Source organism: Poromitra crassiceps, assembly GCF_964638095.1.
Source record: "Poromitra crassiceps genome assembly, chromosome: 14".
NCBI lineage: Eukaryota > Metazoa > Chordata > Actinopteri > Beryciformes > Melamphaidae > Poromitra > Poromitra crassiceps.
The window spans coordinates 13,218,870-13,238,869 of NC_139633.1; the positions used below are offsets into that span (position 1 = coordinate 13,218,870).

Here is a 20,000-nt window from a genome sequence, read left to right on the forward strand (position 1 = left end):
AACCATGACATGATGGACCTCACTCTAGAGGACTTCCGAGTGTGTGTGTGTGTGTGTGTGTGTGTGTGTGTGTGCGCGTGCGTGCGTGCGTGCGTGCGTGTTTAGTACACCTATGATGGCTGAGTGGATTCCACTCTGGAGGAATGCATGTGTAGTGGTTGTGGAGGTGTACTGTACTGTGTTTACCTCAGAAACGATGCAGGTTGCTTTCCAGTTTAATAAAGAGTGAAGTATTGTTAGCAAGCAGTGTTAAGCATTGAACATTGGTATACAAGTATTAGGCAGATAAAATACTGGTTGAATTACTAGTAACTTGGAATGCAGTACTGTATATGACTAAACCAAAATTTTGCACCTTAAAGGAACAGCTCACCCTAAAATCCCAAATACATATATCCCCTCTCACCTGTAGTGCTATCTATCCATCTATATCATTTTGTGAATGCCAGGATCAGACTACACGATATTTTTTGTCGTTCACGATGTCACCATGTCAGACGAGGCCATCATACTGCCATAAATTCGTGACATGTCTTGGTCGGGAGACTGGCCACACTACAAGTGTATTCTCGCTTAACACCGACAGAGCATCGTATGCCACCGTCATCACGTCGTCTGCTGTCGTCAGCGAGTTCACAGGTCGTCGGGGAGGCGGACCTGTGAACGAAATCTCCCAGCATGCATTGAGGCCACTACATTGACAAGAAATAGCAACCAAATCAGCCTAAATAGGCTAAAGTGGTAGATATAAATAATGTTTATGTTAGCACAACATGCAATAGTAGAACATTTCAATATTGGGCAAAATAAAACATTGAAATCCAAACACAACCCTATGTGAAACATGTATGTAATCCAGGTGCTATATATATCCCTTGCAGAATTAATGTTATTTGGATGAGTGACTGGCTCTACTGTGATGCACTGTGATGTCCGTTCCAGCCTCCAACTCCTACTTCATGTGCACGCCCACTATTTTCTTGCCAGCTGCTGCGAGACGAGAAGGAAGAGAAACGAACATGCAGCCGACTCTGCTGAGCTCATGTTATTTGTAGTGAGCAATGCCCATTGCCCAGGCGTTTAAACGCAAATTAAAACACCATGGCCTTTTTATCTCTTTTATTCTTTTGAGCGGAGCGGAGCGGTGAGTGCGAGCGGGTGAAATCTGTATCGAGCGGGGAGCGGTCTCCCCAGGACCTGATACCTGTCTTCCGGGGTGTCACACTAGGCGAAACCATGTCCAAAAGACTGACATGCCAGTCTTTTCGTCAGGGCGTTGTGAGGCGTCCTAGACGTCCTGACTGGTCCCGATGCTGGTCTTTGATTATGTCACACTACAAGAGGTGAAGACGGCCGATCGTCGTCCCCGGCGGTCATATTCGGGCCCGACGCTGAAAATCTGTCGCACACGACCAAATCGGTCTAATATCGGGCTGAATTCGTGTAGTCTGAACCAGGCATAAGTTGCCTGAGTTTTGGAGATATCAGCCGCAGAGTTTCTGCCTTCTCTTCAACACAATGGAACTGGATGGCACTCGGCTTGTGGTGCTCAACGTGCCACAAAAATACATTTGATAAACTCAACAGCAATGTCTCTTTCCAGAAATCATGACCCGGTTACTCAAGATAATCCACAGACCTTGTGTGCAGTATCCTTTTATTGGCCTTAAGTAAAGGTTAAATAAAAATATATAGATAGACAGACACAAACACACACACACACACACACACACGCTCACTCATTTTCTGAAATCTGTTGACCAGTTGGGCCCATTACTCACATACTGTACGCACACACGCGCGTACACACACACACACACACACACACACACACACACACACACACACACACACACACACACACACACACGCGTACACACACACACACACACACACACACACACACGCACACACACACACACAGTGTTCCTGGGGTCTGGAGCCGTCAAAGCCAATCATGGCTGCTGGTGTGAAGTGGGCATGCCTGTTCAGACCCCCGCATCCCCCCCTCTCTACCTCTGTGCTGGACACAAACAACACACATGCCTAATGGCTGTGTGTGTGTGTGTGTGTGTGTGTGTGTGTGTGTGTCTGTGTGTGTGTGTGGCCAGTGTTTGTTAAATGCTCACTGACTAGCAGGGACACACATGCAGGGCATTTACAAACAGACAGGGCAATTGTTCCAGCAGTATTGAATTAGGCATTTACACACACACAAGCACACACACACACATATGCGCCCGCGTGTGCGCACATGCACACGCACACACACACACGCACACACACACCCAGACTTGGCCTGAGAGCTTGGCATGGGGCGTGAGAGAGCAGTATGTGGTGCACTGGCTCACCTCAGAAACCTCCGAAAACAATTACTGCTCTCACAGGGCTGGCCTGGAATTACTGCTCTCACAGGGCTGGCCTGGCCACAGCTTGTGCTAATAGACTCGACTAAAGAATTCAATTCAATTGAATTGAAATAAAGAAAATTATTACGACCCGACCACTTAATTTTCTACCTGAGAAGCTATTCGCCCCCCTCTCACATCACTAAACACGTTCAAACACAACTTGTATCAGGCTAGTTGACAGCTGTAGCGGCTGATCTGCCGATGCTGATCCATCTTAGCTCTAGTTTATTTACCTTGTCTTTGTTGTCTCTTATGTACCCATGTGTTGTTTCCTGGGTTATTCTGTTTATTTTATCATATCGTTAGCCTCATAGCATAATTACCTACTAGCAATTGCTTAGGCAATTATGCTATGAGGCTAACGATATCTTGCTGAGGCCTCTTGGCCAGGGCATCGTTGTAAATTAGAACTGGTTCTCAACCGATGTTTCTTTTTACCTGGTTAAATAAAGGTAATTTTTTTTAAATTGAATCAAACTAAGTCAAATCTGACCATGGCATGTTCTCCTACAACACTGACACAACAAATAAAACAACACATGAGGGGGAAAAACCTGATAATACGACTTCCGGGTCCAAGCGCCAAGCCTCTCTGCGTTGTCAATATGGCGCAGTGCTGTGTCCCTCATCGTTTGAATGCATCCGAGACTTAAAACCCCCCGATTCAACTGTCATTCTACTGCTTTCCTTGCGATGAGAAAGAGAAGAGTTAATCATGTAAGTTACAATTCGGAGAAAGTACATAGAAAAACAACATTTTGGCGCTAAGTCTAAAAAGATGATCTATAAAAAGTTATGTTAACACATTCACTGCCAACAACGTGTAAACACGTTTTCAGAATCCAGCTGTTGACTGCCAACAACGTGTTAACACGTTTTCAGAATCGATTTTTTTTTTTTGACGGTGGATCGTTGATCTGGCCCTTTTGCATCTTCTATTATACTGTTAGAGCCGCCGGGCGTGTGCAATCCATTCCGCCGACCCACTGAGTGGCGACGGTGCTCAGACTATTGAGTGTTGTTTGGCCAGAAACGCACGCATTCCAGCTGAGCTCAACCGAGGACCCAGAAGCGAACGAGCCTCATTCTCATACTGTAGGCGAAAACCTTTCACACGGGCGCACGGCGGTGGGGGGTTCCAAAGGTGGACTGGGTGGAAAGCACACTTTGAAGCGCGCAGCATAAAGCCTAGAGTCACACAAGGCTTCGTCAAAGCTCTCAACCGAAAATCCAAGAACGGATTAAGCCACATCCACGCTCGCCGACGAGGGGCCGCCAGAGAGGGAGGCTGCTGCTCACTGCTCAGACAGGCAGGAGAGACTGGCTTGTGACTGACAAACGCTGCTGAAATCCACCAGACACGCCCACGGAGGGAGGAGTTGTAAGGAGAGGGGGTGCGGGTGCTGCTATGGAGGAAATTACTGTTCAGAACTATATTGTTTATGTCTGATGTCTCACTGATGCCAAAAATAAATGGTTTAAGTGACTATTTGATTGAATTTCACAAAACTGCGATTATCTCAGCTTTTTGTCTCAGACGCTGAAACCATGCTGTACTCAACGGCTAATATCTACATAACTACTAACTCTACAAACTAACTCTTTTAGACAGAGAAAGCACACATTCTATTAGTACTTTTGTGAACTTTCTGTTCACAAAGTCCAAGCAGAAAATTATCCTTGGCTCTTGTAAAATGAGCCAGAATCCTCAAAAAAACCCTCTGGCAAAAGCTACCTACAGTAAAAAAAAAAAGGCTGGCAGTGAATGTGTTAAGTTAAAAAAAAAAGTTTTATAAAAAGATATTTAAAAAGATTCACGGGATCCGCCATAGTTGTTTTGAATGAGGTGAATGAGGAGCGGTGCCGCTTGGCCCCGGAGGTGACGCGGGGTCAACGTCTGTCGTCAGTCTTAGTGGACCAGTTGGACCCGATTCACCTATCAGTACACATGGTTCCTTTATGTGTGGTTTTAGATACTGTACTTTACATTCAGTTTATGTGTGTGCGTGTGTGCGTCCATGCGTATGTGTGCGTATGCGTGCGTGTGTGTGTATGCGTGTGTGCGTGCATGTGTATGCGTGTGTGCGTATGCGTGTGTGTGTGTATGCGTGCGTGCGTGCGTGTGTGTGTGTGCGTGCGTGCGTGCGTGTGTACGTGCGTGCATGTATACCTGTGTGTGTGTAGCCACCATATGCTAATGTTGGTCCGTCTCTCTGTCTCTCTGCGGGGCCCAGTGCTGGGGCCTCTGTGAGATAATCAGCATAATTCTTCTGACAAATACACATGGTTATTCTTAATTAGTATCACACACTGTCCCCCCGGCCGCACCGTGCCTGTCCACCTGAATATCACACAGACACACACACACACACACACACACACACACACACACACACACACACACACACACACACACACACACGTCGTGCACACATTCTTTTAGGGGGGACATGCACAGAGACACAGATGTACGCAGATGTGTGCTTGTTTGGAATACACACACATTCATACACTGCTAGGGACGCGTGTGCAGATGCTTGCTTCACGGGATGCATGCACACACACACACACACACACACACACACACACACGTGAAAATGGAACCCACGCTCACACAATCATGCTCATAAACACAAACTCACTGATAGGGACCAGCTCCAACCTTCAGTTCTGAAAAAATGAGGCCAATGTGGAAGTACCAAAAACTTCCACACTTCCTTTGAACGGCCACTTGATGCTGGCTCCAAAAGGGAGTCATTCCCCATTCACCCCCATGTTAAAATGCCCGACTTTACAGTTAAGTAGAAGTAAACGTGTTTACAGCCTGGGACAAACGGTTTGGTCTCTATAGCAAATTTCATCCCTCATAACAACCGTACTTTTTAACTCACTCGTTTATGGTCTATGGCTGCAAAAAGACTACAGATTGTATAGAAGTGAATCGGAAAATTACCCAACTTCTTCTTACTCGATTTCTTACCTCAGTAAACAATTCCCTAACGAGTTTATGGTCTCAATCGCTAGTTTCAAGACTTCTTCAATGTAGTATGGTGTTCATTTTGTAAATTATGATCCCATTTAGAGTAACATAGATAAATCAGACTATGTTTTGGATCTGATTGACAGGTCGCCTGTCCAGCTCACTGGTCAAGGACCAATAGCAGGTGGCGCTGCGGCTCTTCCCATCCAAATATGGTCAGGTCTGGGCTGGCTCCCCGCCAAAACCAAGATGGCGACACGCGACGGTCACAATGCGAAACTTGAGGCTTCAAAACGAGAGTCTAGAAACCAATAGGTGACATCATGGTGGCTACCTGCATATCTTTATACAGTCTATGGCTCATACACACAAACACAAACTCACTGTATGTATGGAACTCTTTTATACACTATACACACACACACACACACACACACACACACACACACACACACACACACACACACACACACACACACACACACACTGTCCAGGGGACCAGGGACCACACCAAAGGGAAATAGTGGCAGAATGAGGAAGTAAAAGATTGAATAGATTGCTTTCTTCCTCCCGATGCTAACTTGTGTTGAGCCATGTAAGATCTGAGGAGCCTTTAATGTATAAATTAGCAAGGCTTCTGCCTGTCTCTTCTCTTCTTTCCCTCTCTCTCTCTCTCTCTCTCTCTCTCTATCACACTCACGTACTCACTACCCATCTCCCTCTCTCCCTCCCTCTCTCTCTCTCTCTCTTTACCTCTGGGTTTCCATATCTCTCTCTTTCCCTCTCCCTCTCTCTCGCCTGTTCTTTCACTTTTGGCATGATTAACTGTTGACTTTGATCATTCTGGTGAATACATGGTCTTGGGGCACACACACACACACACACACACACACACACACACACACACACACACACACACACCATGTTAACCATACCGATGTTCTTTGATATCCTATATTGTAGGAAGCTGGCGGTCTTCACAGAATGGTAATTTTACAAAATGGATTTCACAGAGGAAAACCCTACAGTATATCTGAAGCAGCTTTGCTTCTGTAGTAATGCACTGATGGGCCATCACCACGGCTATCAGTTTGCCACTGCTGCAGGAAGAATTTGAAAATGAACCACCATCATTTGGCTTAAATGTAACAATTGGTTGGAAATTATTATTATTAATATTATTATTATTATTATTATTAGTAGTAGTAGTAGTAGTAGTAGTAGAATTATTAGTATTATTATTATTAGTAGTAATGCTGCTAAAGAATAGCTATAACCAGTGGTGTGCCATTGAATGTGTTTTGTTGTCAGATGGAGGACGTGTGGCCCTGTGGGGTGAGAGAGAGAGTCTTTTTTTCCATTTCCTTAACTCTGTCACCAAGTAGAGGGACACCATCTCCCTCTCACCACTCACTAAAGAAGACAGACCCTTGCATTGTTTTCATGAATTTCATTCAATCGATTTATAAATCTATTTGTTGTTGTTTTGACGGATTCTGGTGCTTTTGTTTGTGTGTGAAATAAATGGTGTAATTAGTGTAAATAGTACATGGTGTTAATGTATTGCTATAGTGTGTTTTCACTGTTTTTGATTGTTGCCTGCATGCTTAGAATGTGTGCTTTTTTGTGTGCATGGTGAATTTCAAAGTGTTTGATTATTGGGTATGTCTGTGTGTGTGCGTACATGCATGTTTGTGCGTGTGTGTGTGTGCACGTGTGTGTGTGCACGTGTGTGTGCACGTGCATGTGTGTGTGTGCACGTGCGTGTCTGTGTGTGTGTGTGCGCACGTGCGTGTGTGTGCGTGCTTCAGTGTGTGCGTGGCACTGAGTGTGTGATGTGGCGAGCAGGCCGTTAATGTGCTGTGTTTCTGTGGTAAAGTGTTTGATTGTATTGCCACCTAGAGGCGTATAGCAGAGTCTCCACGCTCCTATAAAAGCCGCCAGCACCAGATGCTGCTATTGACAATGTGCATATGTTAAGCACTTTATAGGCCACATGCCTCACATATTTCACTGGCTTTTAAGGTAGAGAGATCTCTCATTCTCCCTCACTTCATCTCTCCCTCCCTCCCTCCCTCCCTCTGCATCTATCTCTTTTCTCCCCCGCTTTCATCTATATTCTACCTTCCCTCTTTTTTACCCATCCACTCAATCTATCTCTGTCTCTCCCCTCTCTCTCTCACTCACTCACCCCCTCTGTCTCTCGCCCCTTTTCATTCCCCTTCCACACTTGCTAACGTACTCCCTGTTTTGTCATTTCCCCTCTGTCCCTCTCTCTCTCTGTTTCTCTCCCCCTTTCTCTGTCTCTCTCCCTCTCTCTCTGTTTCTCTGTCGCTCTCTCTCTCTCTCCCCCCTCTGTCTGTCTCTCTCCCCCCTCTCTTTCTATCTCTCTCCACCTCTCTCTGTCTCTCTCCCCCCTCTCTCTCTGTTTCTCTCTCTGTCTCTCTCCACCTCTCTCTGTCTCTCTCCCCCTCTCTCCCACTCTCTCTGTCTCTCCCCCTCTCTCTGTCTTTCTCTGTCTCTCCCCCTCTCTCTGTCTTTCTCTCTCTCTCTCTCCCCCTCTGTCTCTCCTCTCTGTCTCTCTCCTCTCTCTGTCTCTCTCCCCCTCTCTCTGTCTCTCTCTTGCTCTCTCTCTCCCCCCTCTGTCTGTCTCTCTCCCACCTCTCTCTGTCTCTCTCCACCTCTCTCTGTCTCTCTCCCCCCTCTCTCTCTGTTTCTCTCTCTGTCTCTCTCCACCTCTCTCTGTCTCTCTCCCACTCTCTGTCTCTCTCCTCTCTCTGTCTCTCTCCCTCTCTCTCTCTCTCTCTCTGTCTGTTCCTCCCCTCCCTCCCTCCCTCGCTCCACTGAAAAGCCTGTGATTTGCAGGAGGATTTAGCTGTGTCTAGGTGTCTTGGGGCTTATTAATCCTATTTGAGTGTGGATGAACAACATGTTGGCTGCAGACAGTGAAACAGTGAAAGCGTGCGTTGTGGTTCTGCTCGTTGTTGACGGTTCATCCTCGGTGCCACGCTACGCTGATTTGTCAGGGTTTCATTTGATTTCGCTTGAATTGAAAGTGGCGACCAATTAATCTCTTTGCATACGCGTGCATACGTTCAGCGAGAGACATGCACACAGTCCCAACACACGCTGTTAAACAAGCACACACTCAGTCAGACACAGCAGGAGTGTTAGTGAATGCTCTACATTCAGTACACACACACACACACACGCGCGCGCGCGCGCGGGCAATGCCACTTCCTGGAGCCGAGGGCTCCCTGGCTACCATGTCATAGCACGCCAGGGCCCCTTTGAAACAACAGTCTCTCATCAACAGTCTCTTATCAATTAGTAAAATGGTGTTTCTATCACACACACACACACACACACACACACACACACATGCATACACACACACGCATACACACACACACACGCACGCACACACACACACACACACACACACATACACACACACACACACACACACACACACATACACACACACATGCATACACACACACACACACCCACACGCATACACACACACACACACGCACACACACACACACACGCATACACACACGCATACACACACACACACACACACACACACACACACACACACACACACACACACGCATACACACACATACACACACACGCACACACACACACACGCATACACACACATACACACACACACACACACACAGAGCTCTTGTGTCTGCCAGGGTGTTGGGCTGGGTCCCACTGCCTAGAGCTACTGGCAGACGCTCTGTCTGTGTGTGATTGTTTTTGTGTATGTGCATGCGTGCATTTGTTTGCATGTGAATTAATGAATGTGTGAATGCGTGTGTGTGTGTGTGTGTGTGTGTGTGTGTGTGTGTGCATGTGTGTGTGTGTATGCTTGTGTGACATGAAAATGTGCATGTGTAACAAACACTCAATCTGCAAGCTTTGAATTCACCCATAACACACGGCCTGTCTGCCTGTCTCTCTCTCTCTCTCTCTCTCTGCCACCTCTCTAGTAGTCTCTCTCTCTCTCTCTGCCCCCTCTTGAGTAGTCTCTCTCTCTCTCTCTCTCTCTCTCTCGCTCTCTGCCACCTCTCTAGTAGTCTCATGTGGTCAGACCCTCCGTCGACGTCAGCAAGCTTCCAGCGACGGAGGGTCTGAATCACAAGTCTCTGAATCACAAGAGACTTCCGGCGCTCCGTCCAGACGCTGGAGGAGACATCTGGTTGGCTGAGCAGCTGTGACAGAAGTTACGTCATACAGCGTGCCTCCTCCCATATTACAGTCCGGCAAGGAAACACGTTCAGTGGAACGCCATGAAGCACCGTGAAGAGACGTCACTGTGAAGCGATAAAAAGAGCGACGAAAAAGTAGTGATAGGCTGTCTTGCAGGAAGATGAGTGGGCAAGTCAAGATCATTTAACGGCGGCGTTACAGAAAGTGTGCCAGGTCCAACAATTGTGGTTGTTGCATGTTCACCCGCGGTCCATTTAGCTGATGTGCACACATTCCGAATGCACTGCCCCACGAGGTCCCTGGTTGGTCAATTCATATGTCTGTCACTCATCCTTTTTGTTTTTTTGGCTTGGGGGGCGGGCGTTAAGCACTTTTCACAGTTGTGTTCCAGACATAGATATCATCTACAGTACAGCTGGCTCTGTGAGAACCTCTCTAGTGTCTCCTTGCTTTGCCACAGCAGAGCCTGCATGTTGAAACATTGATATCACAAATCTCATGTCATGTCATCTTAGCTCGCCCATTGTTTCTGCCTTCCCTTTCATTCCCGATTTTCCCGAGTGAGGCGCTCTGGTTTGTATTGTACGAGTTCATGCAGGGTTTGTTTGTCTAACTAATTTCCTCTCGTTCTCTTCTTTTTACTGCTTCTAATGCTCTCTCTCTCTCACCCTCTCTCTCTCAGGGGTCAGTCCTAGAAGCCACTCTCTATGGTCTTGAGCCTTACAGTGACTATAGTCTCCGTGTGGAAGCTGTGAACGGAGCAGGTGGGTTCATTATCGTCGGTGGTTCACGATCAGCACTGAAATGCCAACACTGATTCCCCCCGAATCGATTTCATCTTGGATGTTTTCCTGACCCCTTCAGGCAGTGTCTCCAGTCCGTGGGTGGACTCTAGGACCCTGGAGGCCTCTCCGGCCGGCCTGGCTAACTTCACGGTGGAACAGAGGGACCAGGGCAGGGCGTTACGACTGAGCTGGGATCAGCCACACACACCTAATGGAGTCATCACGGTATGCACACACGCACGCGCACGCATGCACGCATGCACACATGCACACACACACACACACACACACACACACACACATACACACACACACACACTCAATGCACACTGCTTGCAGACCCACAGACCTCAGTCTCTCAAGACAGACCTGTTGGCTCCTGCAATTTACAAATGCCCCACCTACCCCTCTGTGGTTGGTCAAAAAAATAAGGCAGGATGTCCGGTCAAAAAATGTCCTGTTTCCCACTTCACCTCCTCCACCCTGTTTCCTGTCTCCTCCTCTCCAGATGTATAACTTGTACAGTGAGGGGAATTTGGAGTTCAGCGGCCTGTCTCGTCACTTCCTGTTTCGCCGCTTGGAACCGTGGACCACTTATACGTTGACTCTTGAAGTCTGCACGTCAGCGGGCTGCACGCGCCCCCCTGCTCAGCACGTCACCACGGCAGCAGCCCCGCCTGCTTCCCAGCCCCCTCCCAGGCCTCTCTTCATTGGCCCAGACCGGGTTTCACTTTCCTGGGGCCCGCCCTCCCAGCCCAACGGGCCAATTGCAGAGTACTTCTTGCTCGGGCGGAGTCTGGAGGACGGCGGGAGGGGGAGGAGCAATGAAGAGGAGCTGGACAGGGGAAAGGTAGGTGAAACCAACGACTTGTACCTGAAGATACAGGCAATGCTTTCGGTCAGTCTGTTAGAATAACTCTGGTACCTTTAATGTCTCTAAAATATCTTTGGAAATGTACAGACATCAAAACTAAATCAGAGCATTTCATTTCAGTTACACTTATTTTTAACCCTTACCCTCCAAGGAAACAAGGATTTGTTTTCCAGTAAAGCCATTGGAACTCCAGCCTTCTTGCTGCTACCAGATGAATCGGTTAAGAATGAATGGGGAGTGTGCGTTTACGACATCAACCAACATCCTCCATGTGTGTCCACCAGGTGCTGTTCAGAGAGACCTCCCCACAGGACTCGAACAGTTTCTCCTACACCGTGACGGGCCTGCGACCCTGGACTCAGTACCAGTTCAGTGTCCGTGCTCACAACTCCGCCGGCCACACCCGCAGCCCCTGGGTTACCGTGACAACCAGACAGGGCCCCCCGCGTGGGCTGGCCCCTCCCACAGTTCTTCACCTCCAAGGCCGACCCAGTGAGCTGCTGGTGTCTTGGACTCCTCCTCTGCAGCCCAACGGGGTCCTTCTGTCGTACAGGATCCAGAGAAACAATGTCAGCTTCTCATTTAGTTTTGACCCTGCTGTCTTCAGCTACACAGATGAGGACCTTCTGCCCTTTTCGCCATACAGGTATAGAGACACTGCGTAACACGTCATCATTCAGAAACCACGCCCAAGACGGGGGAAAACAGAAACCCCCCCTCCAATCCTGGCGTTCTCCTATGTCACGTGCATGGTTGCGTGTTGCACAAAAAGATATATACGGAAGATGAACACTCCAACTTACTTCCTTGACAGCTAGATCCACATTTTTCTTCTCGCCAATTCTCAATGGCTTCCTTGTTTTGCTCAGGAGTACAAAAAAACTTTAACTGGGGATTTTTTTACATTTGTTGTCTGCGCAGCCCACCACACAACAGCTTTTAGCTATGTTTCATTCAAGGAAAATGACGCTGGTGTGTGGAAATGAACAGAGCTTTTCCCCCGTGATGGGCGTGGCCTATTTCATGCAGTGTCTCTATTGGCTGCCTTAACTCATACCACTTTTCAGTCCCATGTCAGTTAACCTGAGTGACAGTTAACCTGAGTTAACCTGACAAATTAACTAAGTGCCATTTGTGATGCTTACAAATGGCAGGTAACTTTTCAGTGTCAGCCAGACAATAATATTCTATTCTATTCTATTCTATTCTATTCTATAGCTATGCGGTGATAGCCTGTACGTCTGAGGGGTGTGTCACCAGCCCGCCCACGAACATCACAACCCTCGAGGCGCCCCCTGCCACAGTGGAAGCTCCCGCAATGAACAACATCACATCAAATAGCATAACCATTTCCTGGAGCGTACCACTGACTGAGAACGGGGAGGTGACAGAATATGTGGTCAAAGTGAACAGCGAAGAGGCTTACCGCGGGAGAGGCTCATACGCGGTGATATCAGACCTGCGCCCTCACATGTCGTACGTCATCGTCCTGTTGGCGTGTACCAGCGGGGGGTGCACGACCAGCGCCACAGTGTCCACAGTCACTGAGGAGGCCCCTCCCACCCATCTGCCTGCCCCAACTCTGAAGGTATGTTGGTTTTATTTCTGACTTCCAATGAAAGCTTTTTATTCCACTCAGTAACACATGTATAATACTATCAATGCAGTGGATAACTTCACTTTGAATGTACCTGGACCCCACAATGAATCTAAATCTTTGGCCAGTGGGCGTGGAAAGTTAATCAGTTCTTCCTTGGCCCATGGCCAGCTTGCCTACTTGAATCAGGAGCTTTAAGGTTAGGGACTTGTGACCTCTCGTCTGAAGGTCACCGGGCCGGAGTCGGTGGAGGTGAGCTGGAGAGCACCGGAACACCCTAACGGCGTCATCACGGGGTACGAGCTCCGCAGGGACGCTGAAGTCATCTACGTGGGCTCAGAAACGCGTTACCACGACTTCACGCTCTTGCCGAGCGTGCAGTACAGCTACGTTGTCACGGCCAACAACAGCAGGGGGGCGGTGAGCAGCCCCGTAGCCACAGCCAGGACTCACCCATCAGCTCCCTCTGGTGTCGCCCCCCCAACACTGCAGCCGGCGGGACCAAGCCAGGTCGGTTTCATTCATCCATTTTCCTCGTTCACCCATTCATCAATTACTCAATTTCATTCATACATTCATACATAGTGGGCTATAAGGAACAGCTGAATAATGAAATCACTCATGTTAGCCCCTCCCTATTGCCTTTAAAAGTTGTGTTTTTGACGCTCTTTGTCGAACCATCACCTCTTCCAGGTGAGAGTGGAGTGGAGTGCTCCAGCCCGTCCTAACGGAGAGATGGTCAGTTACACGGTGCACCAGAGAGACCCGGTCCAACTCGGCACCAACAGCACTGTGTTCACTCCAGAACACAGCAGCTTCTCTGAGCGACGCGTCACGCTGCACGGACTGGCTCCTCACCACAGGTCAGTCACAGCAGAGACTTTGACGCTGTCAGCCTGCATTATAAAAGTAACATATTACATGTAATATATTACTTTTAGCAGTAACCCAGTAATATAACTTATTACTAATAGGATTTCAGTAATAGTATACCAGTTACTTTATCAAGTAACTCAAGTTACAAATTGAGTTAAATTGTTTAAATCAAAGCACATATCTAAAATAAAGATACAATCATTTCCTAATCAAATTGTGTGTTTTCATGCAAATAACCACAATAGATGACAATAACAAAGGAAAAGAATAACATTTAGAATTTTGGATTGTTTACACTGACTTTTTCGGGATGGTTCCGGGCCGGCGATGTCATTCTGCTGCTGCTGTTATTTTGGTGAAAGTAATGCAAAAGTAGTGTAATAAGTAACGAGTTACTCTGCACAGACAGTAATATTGTAAAGTAACTTTCAAACTTTCAAATGAAAGTAACTACCGGTAGTCATATCTAGTATATGACATTTTGAAAGTAACTTGCCCAACACTGGTCAATACTATGAATAAAGAAAGGTGAGAAGAATAGAGAGAAACACTGGAGCTAGAGGAGGTGTGGCTGACTGTCCAAATCAGCATATTGCAGAGGCTGCCTGCCTACATGTCAGTCAATACAAGGGCTAGGTTCACTTCATTCTCATTTGCAATCAATTCATGAATAAATCACTTGAACCGAAACTGAGCTTCCCCCGAACGTGGACAACGCAAAGCAATGTAACACAGAAAAGCCCGGTGGAAAAGAGACAGAGGAAGCAAACGGACAGGCACAAAAGAAAGCAAAAGTACTGTTTTACTAGCCTGGTATCCAGCCCCATACATGTGTGAATCACAGTTTCATAGTTCCAAAATAGAGCAAGACAAAAGACAGAATTACTAAGAATCTAAAGAGGAAAGTCTCTCTCTCTCTACGTGCGAGAGAGACTCTCTCATCATGGGCTTGTACCATCTGTGACCACGAGTTAGACAGAATGATGTCATTTGATTTATTTGACAGCTTTCATGACAGATGTAAGATTATTGTTATTGATGCTGATATTCTTCAACTTGTTGAGCTTCCTTTTTATATTTACATTCCTTGTGTTAATAAGGAACGAGGGTTTGTTTGACCTAGTCTTGCTGGATATAAATAAATGGAGGAATAAAATATTGAAAGAATCAATACAGCATAAGCATAAAGACATAAATATATATTTTATAAATTAGGATACCGTACTACTGTATTCATCATAATGGGGGCATCATGTGTTTTGGTTAAAAAAATAAAAAGATAAATGACTAAAATGAAATATGGACAGCATGTAGAGTTGGGTGTGTAGAAGAGAGACAAAGACAACAGAGAGAGAGAGAGACAGAGACAGAGAGAGAGAGAGAGAGACAGAGACAGAGAGAGAGAGAGAGAGAGAGAGTGTGAGAGAGAGAGAGAGAGACAGAGAGACAGAGAGAGAGAGAGAGAGAGACAGAGAGAGAGAGACAGAGAGAGAGAGAGACAGACAGAGAGACAGAAAGAGAGAGAGAGAGGGAGTGATGGAGTGACTGAGTCAACCTTGAAGCACTGACCATGTCTCCATCGCCCTCTCTCGGACAAAGACAGCTGGGCACACCAAAGTCTCTGCATATGTAGCCTGTGTGTGTGTACGCGTGTGTGTGTGTGTTTGTGTGCGCGCATGTGTGTGTGTTTGTGTTTGTGTGTGTGTGCGTGCGCGCTGAGGTGAGGTCCTGATAAGATTCAGATAATAAAAGCTCATCAGCGTTATCATTTGAAGATCGCTCCCTCGCTCTCAAATGACCTTCTATCCATTCAAGTCCTCCTCCTGCCCTCCTCTCTTTCTCTCTGTCTTTCTCTTCTTCTTTTCCATCTCCCTTCGTTATCTCCATCTCCAAAAACCCAACAACTGCTTCCTAATCATCTAGTTTTACCTCATATGCATGGGGGCACGGTCACAGCAAGAAGGTCCTGGGTTCGATTCTAGCCTGGGACACTGTTGACACTAGGGGTATGTCTCCCCAGGAGTTTGCATGTTCTCCCCCTACTCCCCTGAGGTTTCTCCATATACAGTAACATCAATATGGACCCCCAATTAAAAACATGCAGAAGATTGTCTTCTGACCATCGGTGGCTGGAAAAAGTTGGTCCACGTGCGCTTCACTGCAGCTGACCATGGAGGAGGACGAGCCAGCATGGGTCAAACACAGAGGGCACATTTCACTGCACCTCCAAAGCGTGTGTGTGTGTGTGTGTGTGTGTGTGTGTGTGTGTGTGTGTGTGTGTGTGTGTGTGTGTGTGTGTGTGTACTGGACGCCACGATGCCACCATGGTGTTTGTGACTGAATAAAGATGGGGTTTGTCCGTCCCGTTTAATCTTAATGTATTCAATTCTGTTAAATATTTATGTTAAGTATTAAACCATTGTCTGATATAAATACACACACATTTATTATTGTTTTACTTGTATTACCAATTTGATGCACAACTCAATTTCAATCTCTTTCTGCCTTTTTGTCTATGCAGTGTGTGCCTGCGTGAGTCTGCATTGAGTACATGCACACCTACAGTATGTCTGTCTGTTTTTGAGTGTGATTACATGCCTGTATCCATAGATAATTCACGTTTATGTCTGTGTGTGTGTGTGTGTGCGCGTGTGTGTGCATGTGTGTGTGCATGTGTCTCTGTGTGTGTGTGTGTGTGTGTGTGTGCGCGTCTGTGTGTGTGTGTGTGTGTGTGTGTGTGTGTGTGTGTGCGCGCAGGTACGAGGTGAGGGTGGAGGCTTGTACGGCGCTGGGCTGCTCCTCCAGCGACTGGACGTCTATCCTTACGCCGGAGGCTCCCCCTGCTGGACAGATGGCGCCACTGTTAGACCTCCAGCCCGACACGCACACCGGCCTGCAGACCTGCTTCCTGCTCACCTGGTCTCCTCCGGCCCAGGCTAACGGCCTCGTGCTGCACTACGAGGTGTACCGCAGGCTGGACCGCACCGCTGCCCCCCGCAGGCGGGACCGCATCACTGCCGCCCGCACAGCCGCTGCCAAGACCTTTGTTTGCAGGAATGTTTCTACCAGCTGCAGGGATGAAGGACTCCAGCCATATACTGCATACCAGTACCAGGTACAGTAAAGTACCAGTACCAGGTACAGTAAAGTACCAGTACCAGTACCAGGTACAGTAAAGTACCAGTACCAGTACCAGGTACAGTAAAGTACCAGTACCAGGTACAGTAAAGTACCAGTACCAGTACCAGGTACAGTAAAGTACCAGTACCAGGTACAGTAAAGTACCAGTACCAGTACCAGGTACAGTAAAGTACCAGTACCAGTACCAGGTACAGTAAAGTACCAGTACCAGGTACAGTAAAGTACCAGGTATAGTAAAGTACCAGTACCAGGACCAGGTATAGTAAAGTACCAGTACCAGGTACAGTAAAGTACCAGTACCAGGTATAGTAAAGTACCAGGTATAGTAAAGTACCAGTACCAGGACCAGGTATAGTAAAGTACCAGTACCAGGTACAGTAAAGTACCAGTACCAGTACCAGGTACAGTAAAGTACCAGGTACATTAAAGTACCAGTACCAGGTACAGTAAAGTACCACTACCACTACCAGGTACAGTATAGTACCAGTACCAGTACAGCAAAGTACCAGCCCCAGTACCAGGTATAACCCTTTGTGTGGGTTGAGCAGGTGACAGCAGCTCTGAGAGAATATGGGAATCTGGAAAATAAGTCTCAGATGTCTCAGACAGATTTCTCTATTTCTCTCATTCTGTAGGAAAAAGAGTAGCGTTGGCTTTTCACTCGGATCATACAGTATGATGCACGTAGGGGGCGCTCTTGCTCAGTCAAGGGTGAATATATTCCTAAAGGTTTTCAACATTCTGCGTTTGTAGATGCGCTGGAAAAGTGTGTTGAGGTGCAACACATTTCAACAAGGAAGTGTTTTGAATGAGTTTAGATTTCATGTGCCTGATTCACGTCTTGGGGGGGGGGGCAATGTTTTTAAAACAGCTTTGTTAGTTTGTCCAAAGAAAAATACAAGAAAGTGGAATTGGAATAACAGTAAGAAGAATAACTAAAGGGAAAAAAACTGTTAATATATATCCTTAATGAATATAAGTATAAGTCGAGTATAAGGCCTTGGCCACACTGATCCGTGGTGTCTGTCCGTGTGCGTTCATTTCTCTGTTCACTTTCATTCATTTTCAATGACAGCTGTCCGACTGTCCGTGGAGCACTCAGAAGCGTACGTATCCAGAAAATTTGCATACGTTTTGATGGACAGAAAGTTGAAGAGGGATGAACTTTTTCTGGATGGACGTATCGGATGGTCGGATAGTCACTGTCCGTTTAGCCAATCAGAGTCGAGGTCTCGAGAGGAGGCGTTCCGAGATTTGTTTAAACTTTGCAAAGAAGTTGGCGGCCGAGGCGGTGAAGGAGGCTATAATTAATGCTGTGTACACCATCCCGCTGTAGTACAACGTGATAGTCAGTGTCACCGTCTGATTTCACCATCTAATCTGGTCATTCAGTGGCATTTTATTGCCACATAAGTAACGTAGCGCACAGAGCTAACAGTTAGCTGACGCCAGCTTTCTTCTTCTCTCGGTTTATAGGCGGGTCGCTGACACCTTCAAGGTGCTTACCGCCACCTGCTGTACAAGTAGTTTACTTGTACAGCAGTTTACTGTACAAGTAGTTTACTTGTACATGCAACGGACATAAATCTATCCATCTTATCAGTTCTGTCCATTTTATGACGGATCAGTGTGGCCAAGGCCTTAGTCTATCCTCTAAGATAAGGCTTTTATTGTGATGTGTTGTTCTCCCCTGATTAAGGTTTAGACACATAGATCACATAGATGGAACATCATCCAAAAGTCCAATCATACAGTATGAATATGTACACACAGATAGACTTCACCTGGCACAGTCACCCTCACATGCACACACACATGTGCTCACAGACACGCACGCACACACACACACATGCACGCACGCACGCACACACACACACATGCATGCACGCACGCACGCACGCACGCACGCACGCACACACACAAACACACACAAACACGCACGCACACACACACACATGCACGCACGCACACACACGCATGCACGCACACACACAAACACGCACGCACGCACACACACACACACACACACACACACAAACACACACGCACACACACACACACACACGCACAAGCCGAGCAATCAGACAGGTGTTAAATGGTGGGGTCCATATTCATGGCGTTGTGCGGTGCGTCGGTGTGCTAATTGACAGGCTAGCCCTTTGGAAGCAACAATAACATTAACATTCCCGCCTGTCAGACATGCGAGCCGAGGCCAGAGAACCCGTGTAATTGATTGAGTTTGCCTGATTGTGGTGCCGTCTTTATTTACGAGGGTCCTAATTTATGACAGGAGGGGAGGGAGAGAGGGAGGAAGGAAGAGAGGGAGGGGCTTGGGGAGATGACGGGCGGGCGACAGAGCCATTAATCACCAGCCCCTCAGAGCACCCACTTCCTGATTACCAGCCAGCCAATCGAATTAGCTGTTAGCCCCCTTGGTAACAGAGCATGTATTGGAAAGACCTTTTAATGGCGACCGCTGCATGTCCCCTGAGGGTTTGGGGGGGGGGGGGGTGCGGAGTACGCTGAGAGGTGGCGGTGTGTGTGTGTCCTGTTAGACCACTTCTCGTGTGTGTGTGTATGTGTGTGTCCTGTTAGACCACTTCCCGTGTGTGTGTGTGTGTGTGTGTGTGTGTGTGTGTGTGTGTGTGCGTGTGTGCGCGCGTATTTGTGTGAGGGGAACACAGAAGGTGAGAGTATGCAGGTTTAGATGTTTTGTTTGGTGTTTGATGTGATTGGAGAGTATTTTTTGGTAGACCGTGCTCTCCACTTTCCTTGCCCTCATTTCCATTGCCTATCTATCTATCTACGGCAGGGGTCACCAACCTTTTTGAGGTCGAGGGCTACCTGAAGGGTAGAGAGTCATGTCGGGGGCTACCTGTTGAAATTTGCTCGATTTACCTTTAAATAATGAGTATTATGCATTTAATCGAGACATACACTCTTTTCTTTCACTGTTGTGAAGAAGAACTCTTCCTCCCACTCCTCTTGAAATTGGTAATGTTTTTTCTTTCACTTTTCTGCCATTGTTCTTGCGTTCCATCATTTAGCTTAGCCGACTGATATAATCATTGGCAGCTGGCAGTCGCACTGTCGCAGAGTGAATGAC

General features: G+C 47.2%; 1 protein-coding gene across 1 annotated transcript in view; it reads left to right on the forward strand.

The window, feature by feature from the left end:
- The window catches only part of ush2a (Usher syndrome 2A (autosomal recessive, mild)), a gene marked incomplete at both ends in the record, with an annotated part of 353,577 nt that overhangs the window by 321,304 nt on the left and 12,273 nt on the right, over positions 1 to 20,000 (forward strand). The window contains 8 exons of the mRNA XM_083650615.1: positions 10,304 to 10,385; positions 10,486 to 10,631; positions 10,915 to 11,256; positions 11,565 to 11,926; positions 12,499 to 12,868; positions 13,106 to 13,387; positions 13,571 to 13,740; positions 16,511 to 16,868. Of these exons, the coding sequence (XP_083506741.1) occupies positions 10,304 to 10,385; positions 10,486 to 10,631; positions 10,915 to 11,256; positions 11,565 to 11,926; positions 12,499 to 12,868; positions 13,106 to 13,387; positions 13,571 to 13,740; positions 16,511 to 16,868 (2,112 nt within the window). The remainder of the gene's footprint in view (positions 1 to 10,303; positions 10,386 to 10,485; positions 10,632 to 10,914; positions 11,257 to 11,564; positions 11,927 to 12,498; positions 12,869 to 13,105; positions 13,388 to 13,570; positions 13,741 to 16,510; positions 16,869 to 20,000) is intronic.